Raw genomic sequence first — 24,481 nt, 5'->3', positions numbered from 1 at the left:
TTTCTTGTCTTGTGTAACCCTCTCATTAAGTCTTTTTGGTACGAGTGCTACATCCATTATTACAGCCTTATGGTCTCCTATTCCTTTAATTACCTCAGTTTTATCAACAATTTCCCATGGTTTAACCAAGAATACATCTAGTAAGTTATTGAGACGAGTCGGTTCTTGTACTACTTGTGTAAATCCTCCCTCCCAAATTAACTTATTTGCCAGTTTCTGTTCATGGGCTTCACTAGCAGCTCCATTCCATTCAACTTCAGGCAAATTTAGATCTCCCCCAATTATTACCATATCATTATTATTGTTTTTATGAGTATAATCTATTATTTTCTCAAAGATTTCCATGTCTCTTTCCTCTCTTCCAGGCCTGTATGTTCTATAATTCCCACCTCCTTCATATTATCACAAACTAATTTTATCCCTAATATTTCATCCCTTTCATCGGTAAACCATTCATGTGAACAGTAAGTTTCCTTCACCAGAATAAACACCCCCCCTCCCTTTTTATCTTCTTGATCTCTACGATAGACTGTGTACCCTTCTGGAAATACTTCTCTATTACCCACCCCTTCTTTCAACCACGATTCCACTCCTATCACCACATCAGTCTCATAAAATTCCATCAATGTACCGAATTTTAATTGTTTATTTACTACACTTTGACAGTTTACCAAGAGCAATCTCAGACCCCCTTCCTCCCTAAAACTTGACTGTTGCAATTGGGTAACTTGAAATTCCTTACTATCCTGAGTTTCTTTTTCTAGTTGACTGAGCCAGCTTGAAGTACAGCTGGCTCTTTCTACTAGTTTTCCTGGTCAGTATTATAACTCAAGGGAGTTGCCTGTTTTACAGTACATATCTTATGATTAATAAAATCTAGAACAATATTTGCTATCTTTCGTTTACCTGAACTGTTTAGATGGAGGCGATGTTTTGTACAACAGTATCTCTCAAAACTGCTGCATTCAATAACCTGAGTATTCCGAAAATGTTTACAAATTTTAACAATATCTGTATTGACCTTGTCCACTTCAATGTTCACACACGAGTCTCTACTCAAATCATGCCTGTGGGGCACGTTCACTACAAAGATGTTAGTGTGAGTCAGCTTCCCTATTGTATGTTTAAGTTGTGATCTTACATTCTTGGCATTGTCGTGAGCTACGTCGTTCGTCCCACCGATGATAAGCACTGCAATTGTTTAAGAAAAGGCTAGGAAAACAACAGATAGGGAATCTGCCACCTGGGCAACTACCCTAAATGCAGATCAGTAGTGACTGATTTGATATAAGCTGACAGATTATTACTTGAATTTGTATAAAAGATACCTTGAGGTTCACCTATTCAGTACAACTTAGTCTTATAGATTACATACACTTTATTTTATTCATACAAAAACACAGGATATGTTTCATCTCTTATTTGAGACACACTTTACAAAATAATAGGAATGTTCTCAATGGCCAGTCTTGTCACATTTTAATCTTAATATTTTTTTTACGACTGAAGATATCTCAAATACGAAATGAAACATGTCCCTTGTTTTTAATCCAAAATAAAATAAAGTGTATGTAATCTCTAAGACTGTAACTTGTATTGAATAGGTGAAACCTTGAGGTAAGGGTCATACAATTTTCAAGTAACACATTCTGCTTACTCGAGCAGGTCGTTCCCTTACCCCAAGTCTTCCCAGCCTAAACTTTGCAACATTTCCGTAACACTACACTTTTGTCAGAAATTGTCCAGAACACATTGTGCTGCTCTCATTTTCATATGTTGTACAACAGGTCTCAAGTACTTGAAGTCATTTTCTGCTGGCAGAGTTTTTCCTGTCCTATATTCCCTCTGCAGTCAAATATTCTGTTTTGGTCTCACTGATATCTTTTGAATAAATCAACCCAATTAAAAAAAACACACACACACCTTTCATAATGGAACTTTTTCTAATCATTTCTTGATGATGTAAGTTTCAAAGCCAAAAGAGTTGAAGGTGTGATCAGTCTTGGTGCTAGTAAGATTAATGATGCAAATTCCTCATAACTTATGTAGGAGGAAGCAGCCATTAAGAAATTCCTATGTGAGAAGCACTTGCATATACACAATTATAACATGCAGTCACATTCAGAGAGTGAAGAGGGAGCTAGTTTCTTCCCATAAATTTAACTTTTAAAATATCTATGACTGCCTAGGTAGTGTAGTGTTTAGTGTGATTAGCTGCCACGCCCAGAGGCCTGGATTTGATTCCCGGCTCTGCCACAAAATCTGAAAAGTGATCCGAGGACGGGAATGTGGTCCACTCAGCTTCTGGAGGTCAACTGAGTAGAAGTGGGTTCAATTCCCTCCTCAGCCATTCTAAAAGTGGTTTCCGTCGTTTCCCACTTCTCCTCCAGGCAAATGCCACGATGGTACCTACCTTGAGGCAACGGCCATTATCCTTCCCTCTTCCTTGTCTATCTCTTTCAATCTTCCCATCACCCCACAACCTACCTGTTCAGTACAGCAGGTGAGGCTGCGTGGGCGAGGTGCTGGTCCTCCTTCCCAGTTGTATCCCCCAACCCAAATCTCACGCTCTTGGACACTGTGCGTGAGGCAGTAGAAGGGAGATCCCTTGTTGAGTCTGGAGGAAAAACCAACCCTGGAGGGTAAACAGATTAAGAAGGAAAGAAAAATATCTATACAGAAATAAAAATAAGGAGCCCTTTAGTTTAAGACTAATCAAAATTTACATCAAAATAGAAGGAAGTGTTTCCTCAGCAGTGACAGATTGTATTTCCTGATCGAGGTGAAATTATTTCAGCTGGTAATTTTCATGGTGAATATCCAGCCAAGGCCCTGGATTATCTGTCTATAGCTATACATGAACTGGCATCTATAAGTGAACGGAGAACTGAAAGACTTGTCAATCCAGGTAAGAATTTAATATTCATTCTGTAAACCTTTCATATTTATATATTTTAGCAGGTGTTGTTGTTGTCTAGGTCATCAGTCCATACACTGGTTTGATGCAGCCCTCCATACCACCCTATCGTGTGCTAACCTTTTCATTTCTACATAACTGCTGCATCCTGCATCCTACATCTGCTCTAATCTGCTTGTCATATTAATACCTTGGTCTACCCCTACCATTCTTACCGCCTACACCTCCATCAAAAACCAAGTGAACAAGTCCTGAGTGTCGTTAGATGTATCCTGTCATTCTGCCTCTTCTTCTCGTCAAATATGGCCAAATTTTCTCCTGTCACCAATTAAATTCTTTATCTGTTACATACTAAAAGTTTCATATTGCTTCCATATTGAAGTCACTAAACATATACAAATGTTAAGGATCCATCAATTCAATACACTATTTTATCAGATAAAAGACATATGTAAATGTGCATTTAGAAACAATTTTTTACTATATAAAAACTTGATTTCATTTTTAATCCAGATAGGATTAGTTTCTGAACTTTCTTTAGTGAAATGATCTTAATACTTTTCTTTCTGGTTTAAACTAAGAAATTTTGGGGTAAGTTCTTCTAAAAGACTTTGTTTTAAAAAGCTATATCCCTACTGATCTTGGAAATTTTAGTTCTAAAGTTTAAAGTATTCACTGAATTTTTAAATTAATTTATTAATCTTTTATTATTATTATTATTATTATTATTATTATTATTATTATTATTATTATTATTAATAATTAAGTTTTAAGATCATTTCAGGACAGAAAAGTTCAGACACTAACTAATTCTATCTGGATTTGTTACGGTGTAACGCAATTTACCCTACCCTGAGAACCTATTTTGAACTGGCAACATTGCCGTAGAAAAACTTAATTATTCTATACGACTAAGCGTATGGTTTCCCTCGTACACTAAGTGTTTTAGTGATACTTATTGAACATTATTTATATGCCTTATTGTGGTCTAATGACGTCATTACATTCTCGCATTTCTGTATGGTGTGGACTGTTTCATTCCTCGTCTAATATGTGCTGCTATCTCCCGTCTATCACCTACAATAAGTTTCCCCTCCCCGTGCACTCTTCTACCTATCGGAGCGCGGCTACTGCCTGAAGGAGCAAACCTCGCCATTTTGTACTGTAAACAGTTTGTCGCTGCGAGTCATGGCGTGCAGTTGTGTTAATGGGATTCTCAAGATGTTGGCATCATGTTGGAGAGTAGACCCTGGGTGAGGGACTCAAGATATGGGTTTGAAACCTGTTTTACTTCATCTTCTGCATCGTCCTATTAGTAAATGGTTTTAACTAATTCTGACCTGGGAAACCAAACTCTTCAGTAACCGTCTGTAAGTATGTGAGAATCTAACTCATCTTCGCTGAGCGTCTGCTTCACCCAAGTAAGTGGTTTCATCATTTGGCAAGTTACATCCTGTGATTATGAAACTGCGAGGAAATTCATGTGATCCGTGTTCTGAAATTAAGTATTTCATGGTGGAAGTTTGAGAAATTAATTATTTTGGAAACTACAAACCGGACGGTCGTGTGGTTATTTCTACTAAAAGATCAAACTTATAGGCATGTAAAGACTATGAAAATAAGGAGATTTTACTTATTAACCATCATTTCCACCCGTTAATTAATCATGTAAATTCAAATTGTGTCGTGGCACTCTGTTGCCTTTATTCTGTGCGAGGTTTTGCAGTAGCATATAATTCTAGTTTCCTTGTTTTTTTTTTTAAGGATAACTTGCTTCTTCTGTTTTTCCGGCATTTTATGTTTAGTGAATTTCTAACTTTATTTTGGGTTTCTCTCCTTTGTTGTGCCTTGTACCATATTGTGGGACGCGGCGTGTGTTTTGGGTTGCCATGGCAATGCTTTTCTTTTGGGGCGGTATTGTTGATTGTTACATGCAATCTTACTACTTGTTGTATAACAATCTGTTGTTTTATCCATTGTACTTATTTTAGCAGCCTCCTAATGTTAATTTTGTTAATACTTCCACTATTATATCTCATCACATTGTATTTTCAAACCATCATTGTTATTTTTAATGTTATTTTACTTCAAATCTCTTCAAGATTTTAAAATTCATTTCATTACTACATGTTATCTAGACGCTTATTTTTAATTTAAGGTTAAGACTATGGCTGATGATGCCTTCAGGGAAGGCGAAACATGTACCACTATTAGCTAACAAATTTATGTAAATCATCCAAGACGATTTTGTATTGATTAGGTGGTCTAATAAATAACTTAATGTTATTATTTCAATTGATGATTGTTGCCGGTGGGTTTTGTGTGTTGGTTGTGAGACCTAAGATTACTGATGTATTTTCGACTGATGTGAAAGATTTCCCTATCCTCGCTTGGTCTCTTCTTGTTTTCCTCCTGTTTTCCTGTGTGATTATCGCTCGTGGATTGAATTTGTGCCCTCGTAGTTTATTTATTGGGCTAGAGTTTTATGTTTCTGCGAAGCCTCATATTGCTAACTATTTCAATTAAACTGATCAAATGAGTAGGTTTTCCCAAGGTTTAAACTTTAGTTTTAATTTCATTTTAGTTACGTTAACAAACGGGCCCGTGTACACTTTCTGTAGTCAACTTAAGTTTTTATTTGTATAATTTTCTGTAACAGTTATGTTATCAATCCGAACTATTTCTTGCAATGAACTTAGTGTTATAAATTAGAGCCACTTTCTTTTTAAGTTAATGATTTCCATCAGTGTTATTACCTGATAGGCCTGCGTTTCCAGTCTGTGTTATTCTCTATTTTTCACTGTTTATTTTGAAACTAAACAATTTTATTCTCTCAGATGGGACGATGTTAGTTTTACTTCAATGTTAAGTTTTCATTCCTTAATTAAAGTTTTGTTCGAAAAGATAATCAAGAGTTTTCTTTCATTATCTAAGTGGTTCAACGCCAAAACAAGGGATCTTGCTTTTTTTTTCCTCTGGGTGTTTTCATGGGCCGCATGGTAAGTACTTGATTGATGTAATTTTCCTATCATTGTTTCTGACTTTCATATTTTGCTTTTGGTAACTGTCTATTTCACACCGGTTCATAGGTTGTACCGACCGGTGTTTGTTAGCTAACCGCTAGTGTGGTGACCTAACTGTGCTGGTGGCTTAGGATTAAAAAAGAAATCAAGTTTTTATATAGTAAAATATCGTCTCTAAATGTGCAGTTATATGTCTTTTATCTGATTAAGTAGTGTATTGAATTGATGGATCCTTAACAGTTGTGTACGTTCAGTATCTCTTCATTTGTCATTCAATCTACCCAACTCAACTTCAGCATTCTTCTGTAACACCACATTTCAAAGCTGCTATTCTCTGTCTTTCCGAGCTAATTATCGTCCCTGTTTCACTTCCATACAATGCCATGCTTCAGACGAAAGTCTTCAAAAACATCTTTCTAATTCTTATATCAATTTTCGAAGTGAGCAAATTTCTTTTCTTAAGAAACACCTGCTTTGCATGTGCTAGTCTGCATTTTATATCCTCCTTACTTCTGCCTTCCTTAGTTATTTTACTACCCAAGTAACAATATTCATCTACTTCTGTTAAGACTTTATTTCCTGATCTAATATTACCTGCATCACACGAATTTGTTTGATTGCACTCCATTAGTTTTGTTTTGGACTTTTTTATTTTCATCTTCTACTCGTTCACCCAGACTGTGTCCAAGATCTTAAAAGAAAGGTAGAAAATAACCCTAATCTTCAAAGAGTCTTCCAAAGTACTTATTTCTACTTTTTGTGTTCAGAAATAATTTACCTTCGTTTCCTAATAAGTACTATACGTTTATTACACGATTTAGTACACAATTGTTTTTATAACTATAATTTGCATGTTAGAGTTGCTTTATTTCATATTAGTTAATTCATGGTACCTTATATTTCAGCTCTAAGTGAATTACCAGCATTTCTTGTGAAAGAAGGTGGATTGAATTCAGGATTCATGTTGGTCCACATGACTGCTGCAGCTCTTGGTGAGTTGCATCCCATTTAATTTTTTCTGAAGCTTAAATTCTGGAGTATTTATGTCCACAAGTCAGACCTACGTAAGCCCCGATTTCACTTTTACACTGAGTGTCCATAAGTCATGGAAGACACTGAATGTGATGTTAATAATGAGTTGCTCCTCCACGAGCCCTCAAAATGGCAGCAATACAGTGAGGCATCGACTCTACAAGATGTTGGAATTGTTCCGGAGGGATCTGGACCCACGCATCTTGCACTGCTATCCGCGATTGGTCTTGTGTAATTGGTGTGGTGTTCATGGAGGACACACCAGCATCCCATAAATGCTTGATTGGATTAAGATTGGGTGATCTGGAGGGCCAATTCATGGTCATAATTTCACTGGAGTGCTCCTCCGACCACCTGCATCCCATCACAGAGCAGTGACATGGTGCATTATCCTGTTGAAACATGGCGTCTCCATCAGTGTACTCTAGGGCCAGAAAGGGATGCAGATGGTCTGCAAGAATGTCCACATAATGTGCACCTGTCAGCGCTCCCTGCAGCTGGACAATGGGGCCTAATTGCGACCATGAGAACGCCGCCCAGAGCATAACTGAGCTACCTCCCGCCTGGACAGAAACTTGTTGACACTCAGGATCCATAGCTTCACGGGGCATGCGCTACACACTCACGCGCCCATCAGCTCGATACAACTGGAACTGGGAATCATCGGACTGTACCACATGCCGCCACTGTTCCATGGTCTATTGCCGATGTTCGCGGGCACATGCACGTTGTTGAGTTCTGTGTCGAGGTGTGAGCAAAAGGACACAAGTTGGTCGTCATCTGGTGAAACTGTGCGGTGCTCTCGCCCCTTACAGTCCTGGTAGAAATGGGTTCCTGACCGCCGCTATTCAAGTTGGCGGTGATCTGACTCACAGTAGCCCGTCGGGTGCCCAGTATGTTTCTGCAGAGGCGACATAATGTCCATTCGTTGAACACCTGTGGTCTTCCTGTGTGACTGTATATGTAGGTGGTAACATTCTCTCTGCGATACTGAAGATTCATCCTGAACACTGTTGACCTCAGAAACCTGAATTCACATGTAATCTCTGCAATGCTATGACCCATGCATCGTGCGCCAATGGTCATCTCACGTTCAAAGTTGGTTAACTCGCACCGTGTTGCCATCTTCACGACACTGGTGTCTGTGACAGACTGCTCAGCTACGCCACAGCTAGCCACAACTCTCAGGGATCATACGTGTTGCATTTTCTAATGGGACGCCCCTTCCCGTGACTTTTGGCCACTTAGAGTATATCACTTGCTTATTTTGATTTGGAGATGTTAGAGTGGCAAAAATTTGCTGTTTTCACTATTAATAGCATCACATCTACTCACCAGTGATATAGCAATGATGAGAAACGGATTGAAGAACTTCCGATGATAGCAAAGAAGTCTTAAGACTGAGTTCATAATCAGTATCAAAGAGGCCAACATCACTTGGAGTTGAGAGAGGAAAAGATAAAGAGAGTTAAGAGCTTTAAGTACATGCTTGGGAGAAAGAATACAAGAGAATGTGTTGGGAAAAAAATTCCATTTAAGGAGCAGTTAAGAATGGAACTGGCTTATCAACTGACAAAGGAGACATACAACAGCAACGTGTGATCCTATCTGGCTAAATTAAGGCACTAAGACACTATTATAAAACCCAAATGCTTGTATGCAATAGAAATATTAGACATGGTGGAAAAAAGTGGGCTCAAAGTCATCAAAAAGAGTGAAAGAAAAACGCTCAAAAAAATTCTGTCCCTGAAGTATGATTGATTGATTGATTGATTGATTGATTGACTGATTGATTGATTGATTGATTGATTGATTGATTGATTGATTGATTGATTGATTGATTGATTGATTGATTGATTTATTTATTTATTTATTTATTTATTTATTTATTTATTTATTTATTTATTTATTTAAAGCACAAAACAATGGGGAATAAACAAAGAAAATACAAACAAGTTTATGACAGACACCTTCCAGCAGCCCATATAAATTCCAGTCCAGGTTCTTGAGCCATTCAACTACATGAGGTGTCGCAACAATAAAATCTTGTCTCTTGCCTGGGTAACACCTGATAGGACACTCAAAGGCGAAGTGGTCGACTGTCTGTCATTCCCACAGTCGCAGGCCATCTGTGTGCCAAGGCAGCACAGCGACCATGATTAGTGTGTACCAGTTTAATTGGGTCCATAACTGACGGGGTAGCTGGAATCCCGGGGGTTATTTTATTAGGGGGAGAGGGGACTTGGACCTAACAATGATGAGGAAGACAAGGGTACAGTTTCATGGACACCTGCTGAGACAGAGTGATGAAAAGAATATTTGAAATCTTGAGGAAGAGGAAGTGGAAAGTGAGAACAGACCCAGCTAATATGGGAGTGAAAGAAGAAGACAAGCGAACAGGAATCTATTTAGACAACCAGTCAAGAAGTTCAGAGGTTTCTAAGAGACAGGAAAGGGGCTGGTGATTAAGATACTACATACGAAAACAGAAGGAGGAAGTGGAAGAAAGAATCAAAAGACACAAACAAATAGTGAAGAATCATGTAAAGCCACTCAAGCATGATTCATAGATGACAAAAATGAGAAGGAAGAAGATGATGTACCACACGGTGAATGCATCTTTAAAGGAAAATAAAGTGCCTTCTGTTAAAATAAACAAGTGTCTTGCCGTTAGTTTGTTTTATAAAAACTACCGTAGCTTAGTATCCTGTTACTGTGAATGTAACAAGTTTACAATGAGATCTCTCTTTTTTTTTTTGAAGTTGTTTTTACATTGCACCGACACAGATAGATCTGGAAATTCTAAGTTCCCATGGAGGGAATTAGATATTTTTCCACCAATAGAGCATATCAAAATCAGATCAAAAAATTAGTTATATGGCTTTTCAGGCGTTTGCTCTATTAACGAGCATTTCATCTTAGGTCTGACACTAGACTCTTCAGAGTGGGATGTGTCAGACCCTACCCACTGATGCTGGGGTGTATGCAGGTGAACTTTCTTGCTTGAGAGGTTTTCATTCCCCGTCCGAAGGCGGGGCGGGCCCCCTAGATCGTGTCGCGATCTCTCGGGCCGGGAGAAGGGAAAATAAGTAGAAGGTGTGATAGAAGAGGAAGATGGGTATAGCGATGTAAAAATTCATGGTGAAGTAACGGTGGGTCATCTTGGCTGGGGACTTGGGAATTGTGCTCTAGGAGTGAAGTTTAAATGAATGTAGCAGGGTGGAAATGGAATGTGAGGAGTTGCAGAATTGTTGTGATATTGTTAAGAGAAGTGATGAGGAGTCGGACGATATCTAGCGTTGGAGGTGGTTGATGGAAGAAACTAGGTGGGGAAAGGCGTGGGCAGACGGGTGTACTAGGTTGGAAGGGAGGAGCTGGCCGGGGGCGACAATATGGTGGGTTGAAATGTTGGCGAATAGGTTGAGGGGGGGAGAGAGAGGGCTCAACTTTATGACGATGGCGATAGATGTAAGCTCCATTGGCAATAAGTCGTTGGACATCTTCGGCAGTCGGAAGGTGTACGCGGACCATATACGTCGGGCCGGAGGAGTTCTTGATCAAAAAGACGCGACGGACTGGGACGCCTTCGGCTTGAAGTTCCTGGAGAATTGTTCGAGCTGAGAGAGCAGGATCCACTCCGCGTATCACACAACTGTACGTGGCGTGACAGGTCGATGCGGACTGCGTGGATGGTGGTGCGGCGGAGGCTGCGTTCGTAGATGGTGGTGACGAAGGCAGTGCTTCAGCTGTAGACAGGGATGTCTCAGTGGGCTGGTTCGGGTGGTGAGGTCCTTCAGGGGTAGGGCAGACAGGGAGGAAAGAAGTCATGAGAGGAGAAGGATGGCATGTTATAACAGTTGTGACGGTAGTGGTGATGGTGGTGCTTCATCGGCAAAGTACGAAGGACAAGACGTCACTTGATATACAGCGCCACTAGGCTCCATGAAGGTTCTGCACCATCACACGACGTCCTGCTTTTCTTCAAAACATCCACCGAACGTGACCATCTTCTCGCCACTGGTGCACAAATCTGCCAACGCCTCCATCAAATGGAAGACACTCCCAGCAATATTTTAGAGCAACTCCCGGACTATTCTCCTCGGCCACCTCCTTACACACCCCCGCCACAACCCTTGTCCTCTCCTTACACCACTACTACCACCCTCACAACCTCCCCAGTCCACACCTCCCTCACAATCTCCCTCACGACTACGGTTACAACCCACCCTATCCCTATCATGACCACTACTATCACCATGCCTCCCACCTCTACCTCATCAAGTCAAGAACCAGCGCTTGCAACTGACACTACCACCGATACAATGCCGCCACCATTGACCGATTGCACCTGCGTCATCCGAGGAGTGGACCCGCTCTTATCCAACGACGCCATACTTCAAGACCTCCGCCTGACAGGAACATCAGTTCGCCGAGCAACTCGGATTTTCAATGCTACAGGACCTACCCACCTCGTTCGCCTTCATCTGCCGACGCCAGACATTGCCCAGCATTTCATCAACAACGGCATCCATCTTCAAAGCCGCCATCATCACACTGAACCATCTCGCTCTCCTCCCCAACCTGCTAACCGATCTCATGCACCCCGTCGCCGTCCCCGGCCGGCTCCTCCTCCTTTCCTTCCACCGAGTCCACAAATCTGTTTTTACCCTCCTCCACCTGGCTTTTCTCCTTCAATACCACACCCAACAAACCCTCTCCACAACTTACTCACTTCCCTGCATAACTTCTCCTGTATCTTTCACATCTTAGCCCTTTCCCTTACCTCTAGCACTAACCCCACCTTCGTCCAACAGCCTTTATATCATCCTACTACGTACTTTTAAATCTGTGTCAAATCTTTTGAACTACTTTGTAACCATCTATGCTAATAAACTCCCCCAACGAAACTCAACACCTAGGCATAGGCATAATTCCCCTCCCATCTCCTACATATTCACATCCTTTACCCACCTCCTTCTTCCGTCACATCTCCCCAACCTGTCCGCATCTCTTGGCCAGAGAGAGGGCGTTACCCTCTAGGTGGGGAATGAAAGCATTGTTAGTCTGGTCACCTGCATACACCCCAGCATCAGTGGGTAGGGTCTGACACATCCCACTCTGACGAGTCTAGTGTGAGACCTAAGACGAATTGCTGGTTAATAGAGCAAACGCCTGAAAAGCCATATAACTAATTTTTTGATCTGACAGATAGATCTTACGGCAACGATGGGACAGGAAATGGCTAGGAGTGGGAAGGAAGTGGCTGTGGCCTTAAGTAAGTTACAGCCCCAGCTTTTGCCTGGTGTGAAAATTGGAAATCACGGAAAACCATCTTCAGGGCTGCCCACAGTGGGATTTGAACCCATTATCTCCCGAACACTGGATACTGGCCGCACTTAAGTGACTGCAGCTATCGAGCTCAGTACAATGAGATCTGCCATGAAAAATTCTCTGAGACAGTTTAGAAAGTACATGTCTGTAGAAGTAGCTGGTCTATTAAACATAAACATGCTGATATTGTGATTACTGATCATGAGAAGAACAGCGGATATAAATTGATATTATTGGTAATTTATGGCCAAGGAACTTTGAATCTCTATGGAAAATAATATTTAAAATCACTTCTATAAAGTAGTATTTCAAACAAATTTGATGTAAAAGTATTGGACATAAAAAAATCTTGAAATCCAAGAGTAGATGAATTTGTGAACTGATATTCCCTGATGTTACCTGACCCAGATATGTTTCTCCCTTTTCCTGTTTTCTTTAAACTTCAATTTTAAGTGTGTAATTGATTGCTTTATTATTTGTTTCTCACACTGTAGTATCTGAAAACAAAGTACTGTGTCACCCAGCTTCAGTTGATTCTATCAGCACAAACGCAGGAACTGAGGATCATGTCTCCATGGGATGCTTTGCAGCCCGCAAAGCTCTTCAGGTAAATTTGTTTCTTTTTTATTGAGATACATTACAAAAATATGTCCTAACCTTATTACCTTATGTACATTGTAAATCTACAGTAATCACATCTCATTTCATATTGTATCAGAAGATTTCTTTATGTTTTCCTGCCTTCAATAATGGCTTTTCCTTTTGAGTTTATGAGAAAATTTTCAAAAGATTAGCTGAAACCCATCAAATGTGACAGTCAATGGGGGTAAATATTTAGTGATGGATTTCCTTATATACAACATTTTTTATACAATATTACGGTTTGGCACTATTGCAACTTTAAGAACATCAAATGGTCGCACTCTTGACGTTGCAACATATCTGGCCATGGCTGAAATCTGGCTAAGGTAAGTAGAGACCTACATTTGAATTTATTAATGAACAACACAGGCGTTTAGCCCCAGTACATGTTCACAATAGAGTTCTACCTAAGCCACTCTACAACTATCAAATAAACAAATGAATAGCTAAATATAATAATAATAATAATAATAATAATAATAATAATAATAATAATAATAATAATAATAATAATAATAATAATAATAATATAATATTAATAATACTATTAATAATCAGCTGGCCAGCGGTTGATTCCCTCTATGAACCGTTTGCCAATATAAACATATAATATCACATGCGCGATCCCGGAGCCAGACAACTCCTTCTACCAAGTGTCCTTGTTGACACTGCACATTCCACACCACCATTGTTTTTCTACATGACCCACTCTGCATTGCTGTGCTCAGACAGACCTTGCCTCGCCAGTCATAACTATGTTTACCTTACACCTCACCTGTTGCAACTTTGTCCTTTAGCAATGCATATCTCCTACACCCCTCCGTCTCCACAATTTCGCCACCAATAGATTTGTATATTACACAATACATCAATGACTCACCATTTGCCAACCCGTATTCACTCTTACAAACTCACATACATTTTACACATACTTACTCCCATACTCTTCAGTTGCTCTTATTTCACTCAACACTTACATCACTATACAACTAATCAATCATCATTTCAGCACTTGCATACCAACTCCAAAAATTTCAGCAAAAGACAAAACCATCTCTACCAACCCGCATTAAAATCACCTCACCGACTCCAAAAATTCCCTACCACTCACAAATACTATTGCTTCCCCACTATATACCATCTCGTCCTTCAAAATACCACCTCATCTGAATCTCCTGTAATCATAATTAAACGATCAGATTTACCTACCAAGCTTTCTTCCACATTACGCCACCAAACCAAAATATCACCTATAAATACCAAACACTCATATCTACCGCCTCTCTAACACCACCTTTCACATATTATAGCAATACACTCGTTACTTTACCAATTTTCTTTGTATCTTACATTCGACTTTTGTTCCTATATCATACCAGCACAGATTCACATGCAAATAACTTCAACTTACTCCATTATTACCCTATACCTATTATACCTATTATACCAGCACATACCACTATCACCGTCAAGTTCACTATACAGACACATCTATTACAACTTCAACTCCACCTAATAAAACACCTCAAGACAATTATTCAAACAAAACCCCACTTCTCAAATCTCATCCCTTTCCACGCTTAAATTCTGCTATTACGTGTACCATTACTCCTCCATCTCCAAATATCAACAATAAATAAACACACTTCATTACGTACATATTCAACCATGCTTCGACAATAACACTCGCCTTCTGTCATCCACCATCTTATATCACCACTTCTCCAACACCTCATTTCAACAATATAACACCTCCTAATTTAATCATAACACATACTCATACATACCCAGCCCTCAAAAACTTCCAACACCACATTTCAGCAATATAACACCAACTCCACCTCACATACCACCTCTACTTCTTCGACCATTACACTCTCCTTCTAAACACACTTCATTACCTACATATTCAACCATGCTTCGACAATAACACTCACCTTCTGCATCAACCATCTTATATCACCACTTCTCCAACACCTCATTTCAGCCCCATAACACGTCATAACTTACATACCACTTCTCCATCACCACATTTCAGCCTTCACAAATAAATACCATCATAACTTCCAACTCCACAACACCACCTACATCTCTTACTTCTTTGACAATCATGCCTGTAATTACTTACTTACTCACTTTATTATTGTTATTTCTTCTTGTTATAAATAGCTCCCAACATGGCCCTAAATTCTCTATCTCTCTGTCCGCCCCGGCTCATATCGAAATTCTGCCCGAGCCTCTGCTGGGTTACCTCTGTCCTTACTTGTTTACCCTGATCTTGCCTTACTCTACTGTTTTCACTTCCCAGTCTTTGCGTTTCCCTTACTTCACTGCTTTCCCTTCCTTGCCTGCCCTCTTCACTGCTTTCCCTCCCCTGCCTTTCTTCCTCACTTCTTATGGTCACCTTTTCACTTGTCCTCTCTTCCTGAACTTGGGCTTCTTCCCTGTTTATGATCACATTTTCACTTGGCGCCTCTCCCCGACCCTCTTCACACTGCACACTGTTACTGATATCTCTCCTCACTTCCCCACCTTTCGTTGCACTACTCACTTTTTCTTCGTCTTCTTTTATCCTCCTGTCTAAGTCAATCAGTCCATTTACAGTCCAGATTTTCTTCCAATTTCTGCCTGCTACCACTAGCTCTTGCCTTTTAATAGTCGCTCTCAACCCTTGATTTATTGCATGAATCTTGTGTTTTCTAAGTATTTTCTCGTTCCTAATCGTCTCCCATCCCACGTCTCTCTTGATCCATATTTTCTCTCTCTGCATATTACTCGCATTTCTTATCACAGCATCAGCCATCAACGTAGAAAACAGTTCTAGTTTGATAGGCCTTTTGCCCCTAATTTTTCCCACCCTCTGCACATCATCTATATCTACTTCACTAAAATTAAGTTTCAAAATCCCCTGTATTAAGTCCACAACTTTGTAAGTTGTCAGTACTTTGTCTTCTCTCAACTCTTCAGGCACACCATAGATAAATAAGCACTTCTTTCTTCGATATAAAGTATTGGCTTCCACTTCTACTTTCAGCTTCAAGTTCTCCTTTTCTAATCGTCCTATTTTTTCCCTTAATGATACAACTTCTCCGGTGTTATGTCTCACTTGTGCTGTTATATCTTCTGTTTTTTCTCTTAACCATACCTCCATTTTTTCAAATTCCCTGGTTTGTTCCTTAATCATATTTTTAATTTGTTCAAAAGGGCCAGCTTCTTCCACCACCTCTTTTACGGCTCTTTTGAATGCATCCATATTTTCCCTTTCTTCATTTCTACTAAGGGTCGGGCCTGGGTTCAACTCGACCCCCCCAATGCATAGCAAAATTATAATCACCGCCGCTGATAGCAGTAATTCACCTTTTCTCTCCAAATCCATATTACACCTTCCTAATTTCATTTCTTCTTTCTTCATTCTTCCCTGCCATCTTCCTACCGTCGCCCTATACTGCTCTACACTAATCATTGTCGGCACACTTCTCCACAACCTTCCAGCTCTCGGCACTTTCACCCACACCTCCCACTCCCGGGACACTCCACTCAATGCGACCTCACTCGTCCGTGGCTTAGGCAAGACTGAGAGACCTACATGTTTTAATGGTTCCCAGAGAGCTATATTGATCGTGATACAGAAATGCCAGAATGCCAAAAAAGGTGATGGAAATGCAAATTCAAGGAAGGAGAGGCCGTGGACGACCACGATTGAGATGGAAGGATACCATCCAACGCAGCATTATAGAAAGAAACCTGAACTGGGACAGAGTGTTGGAAGAGGAGTGGTGGAAAGACCGAAGAAAGTGGAGAGGAGCCGTATTTGCCCCTACCCGGCTACAGCTGGATAAAGGGAAATGATGATGATGATGATGATGATGACAGGAATGCCAAGCGAATTGGAAATTGGTGCCTCTTAAAAAGAATCAAAGTGTCATATCGGATGGTGTTAAATCAACTCAAGGAATTAGAGCTCTATTTCCAAATCTAAACAATTTTCATATATATATTTCTTACAGTTAGTCAGGTCTCATTTAGGAGTAAATGGGAAACATTCAGATTTCTAAGGAATGTAACTATGGCTTCAATTTTTAATTGATGTGGAGGCAAAGCACTTAATACCAAGAAATTCAAAAATTCTATAAGAAATTAGAATAGTTGGCTTTGATCTTTAGTAATTAATTTGTTGACTCTGGTATATGTTTTTGAAATACTGGATATAAGCTCAAGGATTTTCAAATTAATTTCAATGTGTTCCTCATTTTTTCGGTGTAAGAATGGCAACTTTAGAGAAATTGACGACATCATTCGCACAAGTGAATATTTTGCCATAAATTTCAGTCAGAATGTCATCAAGTGTTAAAATTCTATTTGGGAATTCAATAACATTTCATCACTCACCATCCACAGAGGGACAGTCACCATAACCGATTTCTTACAAAAATTTGGCAAATTCCATTTCTTGTGGTTTTGTTTGTGTGTTTTATGTAAGTAGCATATTTTGAAGAAAGGAGAAAAAAAAGTACAGTATTTAATACAATGATCAATAATTGTTGGTGAGAAGCAAGTCGCACAATAGGTAAAACCTGTCTGAAATCTCCTCTATGAACAATAATCTTCCCATCAAAAGGAATGCCGTTACCCATAACATCTTTCAGAAGACAATTCACATACATTAGTGAATGACTATTTGCCACTGGGGTTTCATCCTATATTTTTTATTTTTACAATTTTTTTTTATGTTGGACCAACACAGATAGGTCTTACGGTGACAATGCGATACGAAAGGCCTAGGAGTGGAAAGGAAGCAGCCTTGGCTTTAATTAAGGTACAGCCCCAGCATTTGCCTGGTGTGAAAATGGGGAAACCACAGAAAACCATTTAAAGGGATGCCAACAGTGGGGTTTGAACGCACTATCTCCCGGATGCCAGCTCAGAACTGTGCGGCCCTAACCGCACAGCCAACTCGCCTGGTCATCCTCTATTATAAGCTGTGCTACTGAATATCGTCACCTGATTAGGCATTTAATTTTAATCCAGACTCCGAACTCTCATTTAAATTTAGAAGAATTTCAAATGTTGTTTGACTATTGGGCAACAAAACAGGGGGTATTCTTGTCCATACTACCAATATATATATTTTTTGCTGTTTTTATCACCAGATGCCCTTTCTATTGCCAACCTCAGTTGAAGAGCTGCAAGATGGTGAATGAAACTGCAGAACTAATGTATTGTTTCAGGTGGTAGAAAATGTAGAGAGAGTGATAGCAATTGAGTTGCTAACTGCGTGCCAAGCCATGGAGTTCTTACGGCCCTTGACAACTACTGCTCCTTTGGAAGAGGTGTACAAGCTTGTCCGGAGTAAGGTCAGGTGAGACGAAGTGTTAGAAGTCTGAGAACATCATTCACCTGCAGATAACAGTCACAAGTGCTCGAGTACTTTTTTTATTTTCTGCTTCAGTTCAGTTAAAATGATGATGGACTAGCTCTTAAAACAAAACCTTCACTGTGTGTTTTTAAATACGTAAGTATAAACAGCAGCTGAATCTGTTGTTCAACATGGACACTACTAAGGGAGAGGATGAGTCTTAACCAATGAGGTTTATCCGAGGTGCGATTATTGCTAGTTGAAAAATATACAGTACAGTGATACCTCATTAGTGTGTTCATCATTAACACATTTTCCTGCTTAACAAGCCATAAATTTGAAGTCCCAATTCTCATCATATTAAATCTATATTAAAATACCGCACTTATCACGTTACAAATTTTCGCTATTACCACTTACTATAATCACAGTTTTCTTAGCCCTGAAAATGTTATTTGTCATCCCTTGTGAAAGAAATCTGACTTCTAACTTGGGTCAGAGCTGTTGCCACAGTTGCTTGATTACAGGATAAGCTTCACCTTCGGGGAACAAGCCTCAGGAATGTTCTGTTCTACTTATCGGTTAGCAGTTGCTGTTTGAGCTTGTGTTTTGCATTCCATTCAGTAGTTATACTTTTTTTTGTTGTTGTTGAGTAGTACAGTGAAGAGTAGCAAATATTTGTCTTGTGGTAGCCTAATTTTTGATAGGGAAAATCTTGTGAAATTCTTTACTAATGAAAACAAGATTAAAACCTGTCAGAAAGTGGACTGGCATCTGAATCTTTAAGCACGCAGAGGATGATAATGTTAAAACTAGCACCTTGGAGTTTTGATTTGATCACTCGAATTGGTCAAAGTTTTGTCGGATTCAAAATGGCGACTAAATTCATTCCTGCCAGTCACACATGCTTGAGTGTAACCTCCAATTCATTGTCTAAGAGTATGACCAGAAAATAATATTTAATAACCCACTGATCTGAAATAAATGTCTTCTACTAACATTTTTTTTTAGAAAGAGTGTGATCTGCAATAATACTTCAATATTTTTATTGGCCCCAATGCACATGTTTTCATATCTCTTATCTGGTGTTTATCATACCTTTTAGTGCACTGTTGTTATTTTAGAAGTGCCAGCAGGAAAGGTTTTCATATTTTTCTCTCATGTTTCTTACATGTCTCAATACTTTCCCCTCATCTTTAGAAATGGTAGATATAGTTTACAGATATGATTTTTTATTTTGAAAATTCCATGTGCACTGGTGAGCAATGTCACTGAACTACCATGAAAACGAAAATTCATAGCTGGTTTCTAGTCAGTTGATGGTCAGGAATGGAATAAATCAAGCCTCCCATCTAGTGCCGGCTGCACTCCTCAGGAGCAATGATTAATGACCGACAGATGAAATGATATTGGAGAGTGTCGCTAGAATGAAGATTGACAGGGTAAACCACAGTACCCAGAGAAAAGTCTGTCCCACCTAAGCTTTGTCCAGCACAAATCTCACATGGAATGACCAGGATTTGAGCCACGGAACCCAGCGGCGAGAGGCTGGTGCGCTGCCACCTGAACCATGGAGGTTCTTCATGCCTATATTATTTTTTATTGAGATTATGAAACGGTTTCAAATGTCATACTTGCATAATATCAGTCTGCCTGGCAATTTTATCATGCCCATTTGTGCTAATGTTCTGTTACTTAGATATCCTATTTACAGAATTTTTTATTTGTGATTTTGTTTACTAAATTTAAATTCTTATCACAATATGTGGCTACAAAAAATATAAAATATATTCTGTAATTCCTAATACTTTTCTTACAAATAAAATAAAAGCAAAGAAAATGTAGATAGATAAGACATTAATGAATAAAATGTTGCAAAATATTTAATTTTGCCCAACATTATACTTGCAGTTTTATGCATTAAAAGTAAAGATATTCCTTTCCAGATTTGATGGTCTGCACAATATAGTGGTTTGGAGGCCACCTGACTGAGGCAGCAAAGGCATGCTCAGTTCACCCGGAAAGACATGGGTTCGATTCCCCGTCAGGAAATCAAAAAATTTAAGTAATGAGATTTCCACTTCCGGAGGTGCACATTGTGCTGAGATTCACTCAGCCTACACCAAAAATCAGTACCAGGTTAATTTCTGGGGGGCAAAGGTGGCCATGCATAGAGCTATCCACTCTACCCTATTAAGTGCCGAGGTTACGGATAGTGGAAGCGTTTCTTTACCTTCCACCCCTCCAAGGGCCCTCATGGCCTGTACAGAGACGACTTTCTTTTTTATAATATAGTTGTTTAGAGGTCCACCCTGTGGTATAGCATAGCACATCTGCCTCTCACCTGCAGGCGTTGGGTTTGATTCCTGTCCACGTCATGGATATTTGCCTGGAGCTGAGGGCTGGTTCGAGGTCCATTCAGCCTACGTGATTCCAAATGAGGAGCTGTCTGATGGTGAGGTGGTGACTACGGTCTAGAAAGCCAATGGGTGGCTACATTTCTAGAAAACAGAAGCCAGAGAATTAGAGTAGGTGAAGCATTATCTGATGCCATAATGATTAAGAGGGGGTCCGGCAGAGCTGTGTTATTGGACTTTTATGTTTTCTTGTATATATAAATAATGTAAGTAAAGATCTGAATCACAGATAAGGATATTTGCGGATGATGCTACATTGTATGGAGTAGTAAATGAGTTGCAGGATTGTGAGCAACTGAAGGTGAACTTAAACAATGTAGTGGAGATGGACAGCAGACAATGGTATGAATGCAAATGGGATGAAAAGTCAAGTTGTAAGTTTCACCAAAAAGAAAGGTCCTCTCAGTTTTAATTATTGTGTTTATGGGAATGATCCCCACTGGGGAAATCATATTAACAAGGTTGTTGCGAAAGGGTACAGATCTCTTCGTGAGGTTATGAGAGTATTTAGGAATTGTAGTAAGGATGTAAAGCAGAGGGCATATAAATCTCTGATAAGAACATGGTTAGAATATGGATCCAGTGTACTGGACCCTCACCAGGACTACTTGATACGAGAACTAGAAAAAAATTCAAAGTAAAGCAGCAAGATTTGTTCTGGGTGATTTCTGACAAAGGAGTAGTGTTACTAAAATTTTGCAATGTTTGTGCTGGGAAAACTTGGGAGTAAGGAGATGAGATTCTTGACAATTTGGTTTGTACTTATAAGATTACTAATTTATTTAACCATCTATTCAATGCATTTGGATCTTATATAATTAGGATCTTATCCTTATTATATTATAAAAATATGAGACATGTTTCGCCTTTCATAGAAGGCATCTTCAGTCATTGTATCACCTCGAGATAAATCAGGCACCTATTTAAAGTTAAAATATAATTATTAAAATTTAACATTTACACACTTAAAAATAGGGGAAAGAAAAGTTGGATAACAATTTTGGTTTTATCTTGGATAACATCATATCAGCCGTTAGCTATAAATAATTGATGGTTGTGTCAAAAGTACAGAGAACAATGCTTTGTAGTAGTAGTCTATCTGAATGTTTTTATAATGTTACAATTTTTCAAAATGTTTCTGGAAATGCATTCCAATGATATGGAATCTGTTAATTAAGATCTTATTCAGAAATAATGCCATTAAAGTTGTGAAACCATCTGGTTGATGTCTCTGGTTCAAGATTAAGATTTGTGGTTATTAACTTGTAAATACATAATTAATGATTTGGTATTTGACGTATAAATGGTCCGTTTTTGGACATTATAAATTTTCCAGCTAACTCATTCTTGGTTGCCAGCATTTCGCCCTCGTGTGCTAGGGTGGGCTCATCAGTTGGTACCTAGCACACCCACCAATACGTTGGCTAGTGCATACCGTGGAGGCCACTGCGTAGGCTAACTGGAGCCACCGGCAGTGCCAGTGCACTAAGAGACTTTGTCTCATCACCAAAAATTGATGCCTGCTTGGCCATCAGATGATATAGATGTTGATTCCCATAGGGAATCTGAAATATTTGTCCTGAATGAGTAAATTTATAATACCAATATAAATGGTCCGTTATTGGACATTATAAATTTTCCAGCTAACTCATTCTTCATTGCCAGCGTTTCGCCCTCATGTGCTAGGGTGGGCTCATCAGTTGGTACCTAGCACACCCACCAATACGCTGGCTAGTGCATACCGTGGAGGCCACTGCGTAGGCTAACTGGAGCCACCGGCAGTGCCAATGCACTAAGAGACTTTGTCTCATCACCAAAAATTGATGCCTGCTTGGCCATCAGATGATATAGATGTTGATTCCCATAGGGAATCTGAAATATTTGTCCTGAATGAGTAAATTTATAATACGCTGGCAACCAAGAATGAGTTAGCCGGAAAATTTATAATGTCCAATAACGGACCATTTATATTGGTATTATAAATTTACTCATTCAGGACAAATATTTCAGATTCCCTATGGGAATCAACATCTATATCATATTTGACGTAGTCCAGTATGAAGAGATCAAGTTTTAAAGTATGACAACAACTTGATTGGAGTATCTTGAATTAAAATAGGCCATCATTAATCTTGTTAAAGAAGTAAAGTTGTAAGTAGCACAGCTTGATGGTGTTGGTGCGTATTGAATGCCAGCGTGTTTGTCAAAAGGAACATCTGACTTGTGATGGATAATATAAGATGCCAAGCGTGTGTAGACTATCTGTAATTAAAGAAATGTCCGACTCGTTGGCTGAATGGTCAGCGTACTGGCCATCGGTTTAGAGGGTTTCGGGTTTGATTCCTGGCCGCGTTGGGGATTTTAAACTTCATTGGTTGAATTTTCACATCTACTAGTTGGTTTGCAGTTACGAATGTTAAATGGGAGAGACTCATGTCAGTGGATGTTGTAGCAAATTATTGAATGCTTCAGCCTGGCGAAATTTTGGCAGTCCAGCATCTCTTAATGTAAAGGGACTTAAACTTACTGAGATATTATTAACTTTCCCAGATTCAATTAAGTGCTGAAAATATCTTATAAGTTGAAAATCCAAAACAAAAATGCAAAATCTATTTCAAGACCTCACACACTCTATTACTTCTAACTTCACTGCAAGCTATCACATTTGAGTATATTGTGAAAACTTTCATTATCATCAACTTACTTATTCTGCCTGTAATAAGTTTAGTAAAGTCATAATTAATTAATTTGTAGATCCACCCAAATATTACAGAATAATTATATATTTTCTTCTGTTTCTAAAGGCCTTTAGACCAAGATCGATACATGGCACCTGACATGGAAGCAGTTACCACTTTGTTGAGGCAAGACAAAGTCTGGGAAGCAGTGAGACACTACGTAGACAAGGCTGTACATGTATGTATAAAAACTAAGGTCAGCCTAAGTATGTTGAGTAAATCTACATCTGAAAATCTAACTCATTTCTTTATCATTTCAGGAGACTGAACCAAGGACGTCCAATTCATCAGACACCATGAATGAGGAGAAGTTAAATGTAAATTCTCAAAAACTTGACCAGTTAGAAACAGATTCCTTGAAATTATGATGACAAAATCTTGAATTGTTGTTTCTGAAATTTAATTATGGCAAATGGCATTTTCCATGTTGATATATTTAAATCAAGAACATGTTTATGAGGTTATAAAATGAACTAAAAAGCAAACAGATTTACAAGTTATATTTTTATAATATCCCTCTCATACAAGCTTCATTTGTGATTAAAGAAAAGCACCTTTGGAGTGTGTTAGCTGTAACATGTTTAATGCATTGTCATGAAATGTACTTCTGGAATAGTTATAAATTTCACTGTCTTCTATAGAGTGCAAAAATGGCACTGGGAGCTGAAATTTCTTTTTAAGTCACGTGGTCAACATTCCTTCTTACATACATTACATACATTATCATTATAGACTGTTATGCCTTTCAGCGTTCAGTCTGCAAACCTCTGAGAATTTACTAAACGTCGCCACAATCCTGATTTGCAACTAGTGCTGTGGCCTCATTTAGTTCTATACCTCTTATCTTTAAATTGTTAGAAACCGAGTATAACCATCGTCGTCTTGGTCTCCCTTTACTTCTCTTACCCTCCATAACAGAGTCTATTATTCTCCTAGGTAACCTATCCTCCTCCATTCGCCTCACATAACCCCACCACCGAAGTCGGTTTATGCGTACAGCTTCATCCATCGAGTTCATTCCTAAA

General features: G+C 39.1%; 1 protein-coding gene and 1 non-coding gene across 2 annotated transcripts in view; both read left to right on the top strand.

Annotated features, from left to right (window-relative positions):
- Positions 1-23,941, top strand: part of LOC136882845 (histidine ammonia-lyase) — a 116,583-nt gene extending 92,642 nt beyond the window's left edge. Inside the window, 6 exon segments of the mRNA XM_068229767.1 lie at positions 2,764-2,908; positions 6,846-6,932; positions 12,798-12,910; positions 18,174-18,304; positions 23,523-23,634; positions 23,717-23,941. Coding sequence (XP_068085868.1) covers positions 2,764-2,908; positions 6,846-6,932; positions 12,798-12,910; positions 18,174-18,304; positions 23,523-23,634; positions 23,717-23,824 — 696 coding nt within the window. The 3' untranslated portion in view covers positions 23,825-23,941.
- On the top strand, positions 18,500-18,638 carry LOC136859289 (U4 spliceosomal RNA). Its single transcript, XR_010858938.1, has one exon. It is a non-coding gene; the product is annotated as a U4 spliceosomal RNA (small nuclear RNA).
- Positions 23,942-24,481: the final 540 nt, after the last annotated feature.

Source organism: Anabrus simplex, chromosome 1 (genome assembly GCF_040414725.1).
Source record: "Anabrus simplex isolate iqAnaSimp1 chromosome 1, ASM4041472v1, whole genome shotgun sequence".
In the NCBI taxonomy this organism is placed as follows: Eukaryota; Metazoa; Arthropoda; class Insecta; order Orthoptera; family Tettigoniidae; genus Anabrus; species Anabrus simplex.
Note: the sequence above shows the minus strand (reverse complement) of the source record. Positions and strands in the feature narration are given on the sequence as shown.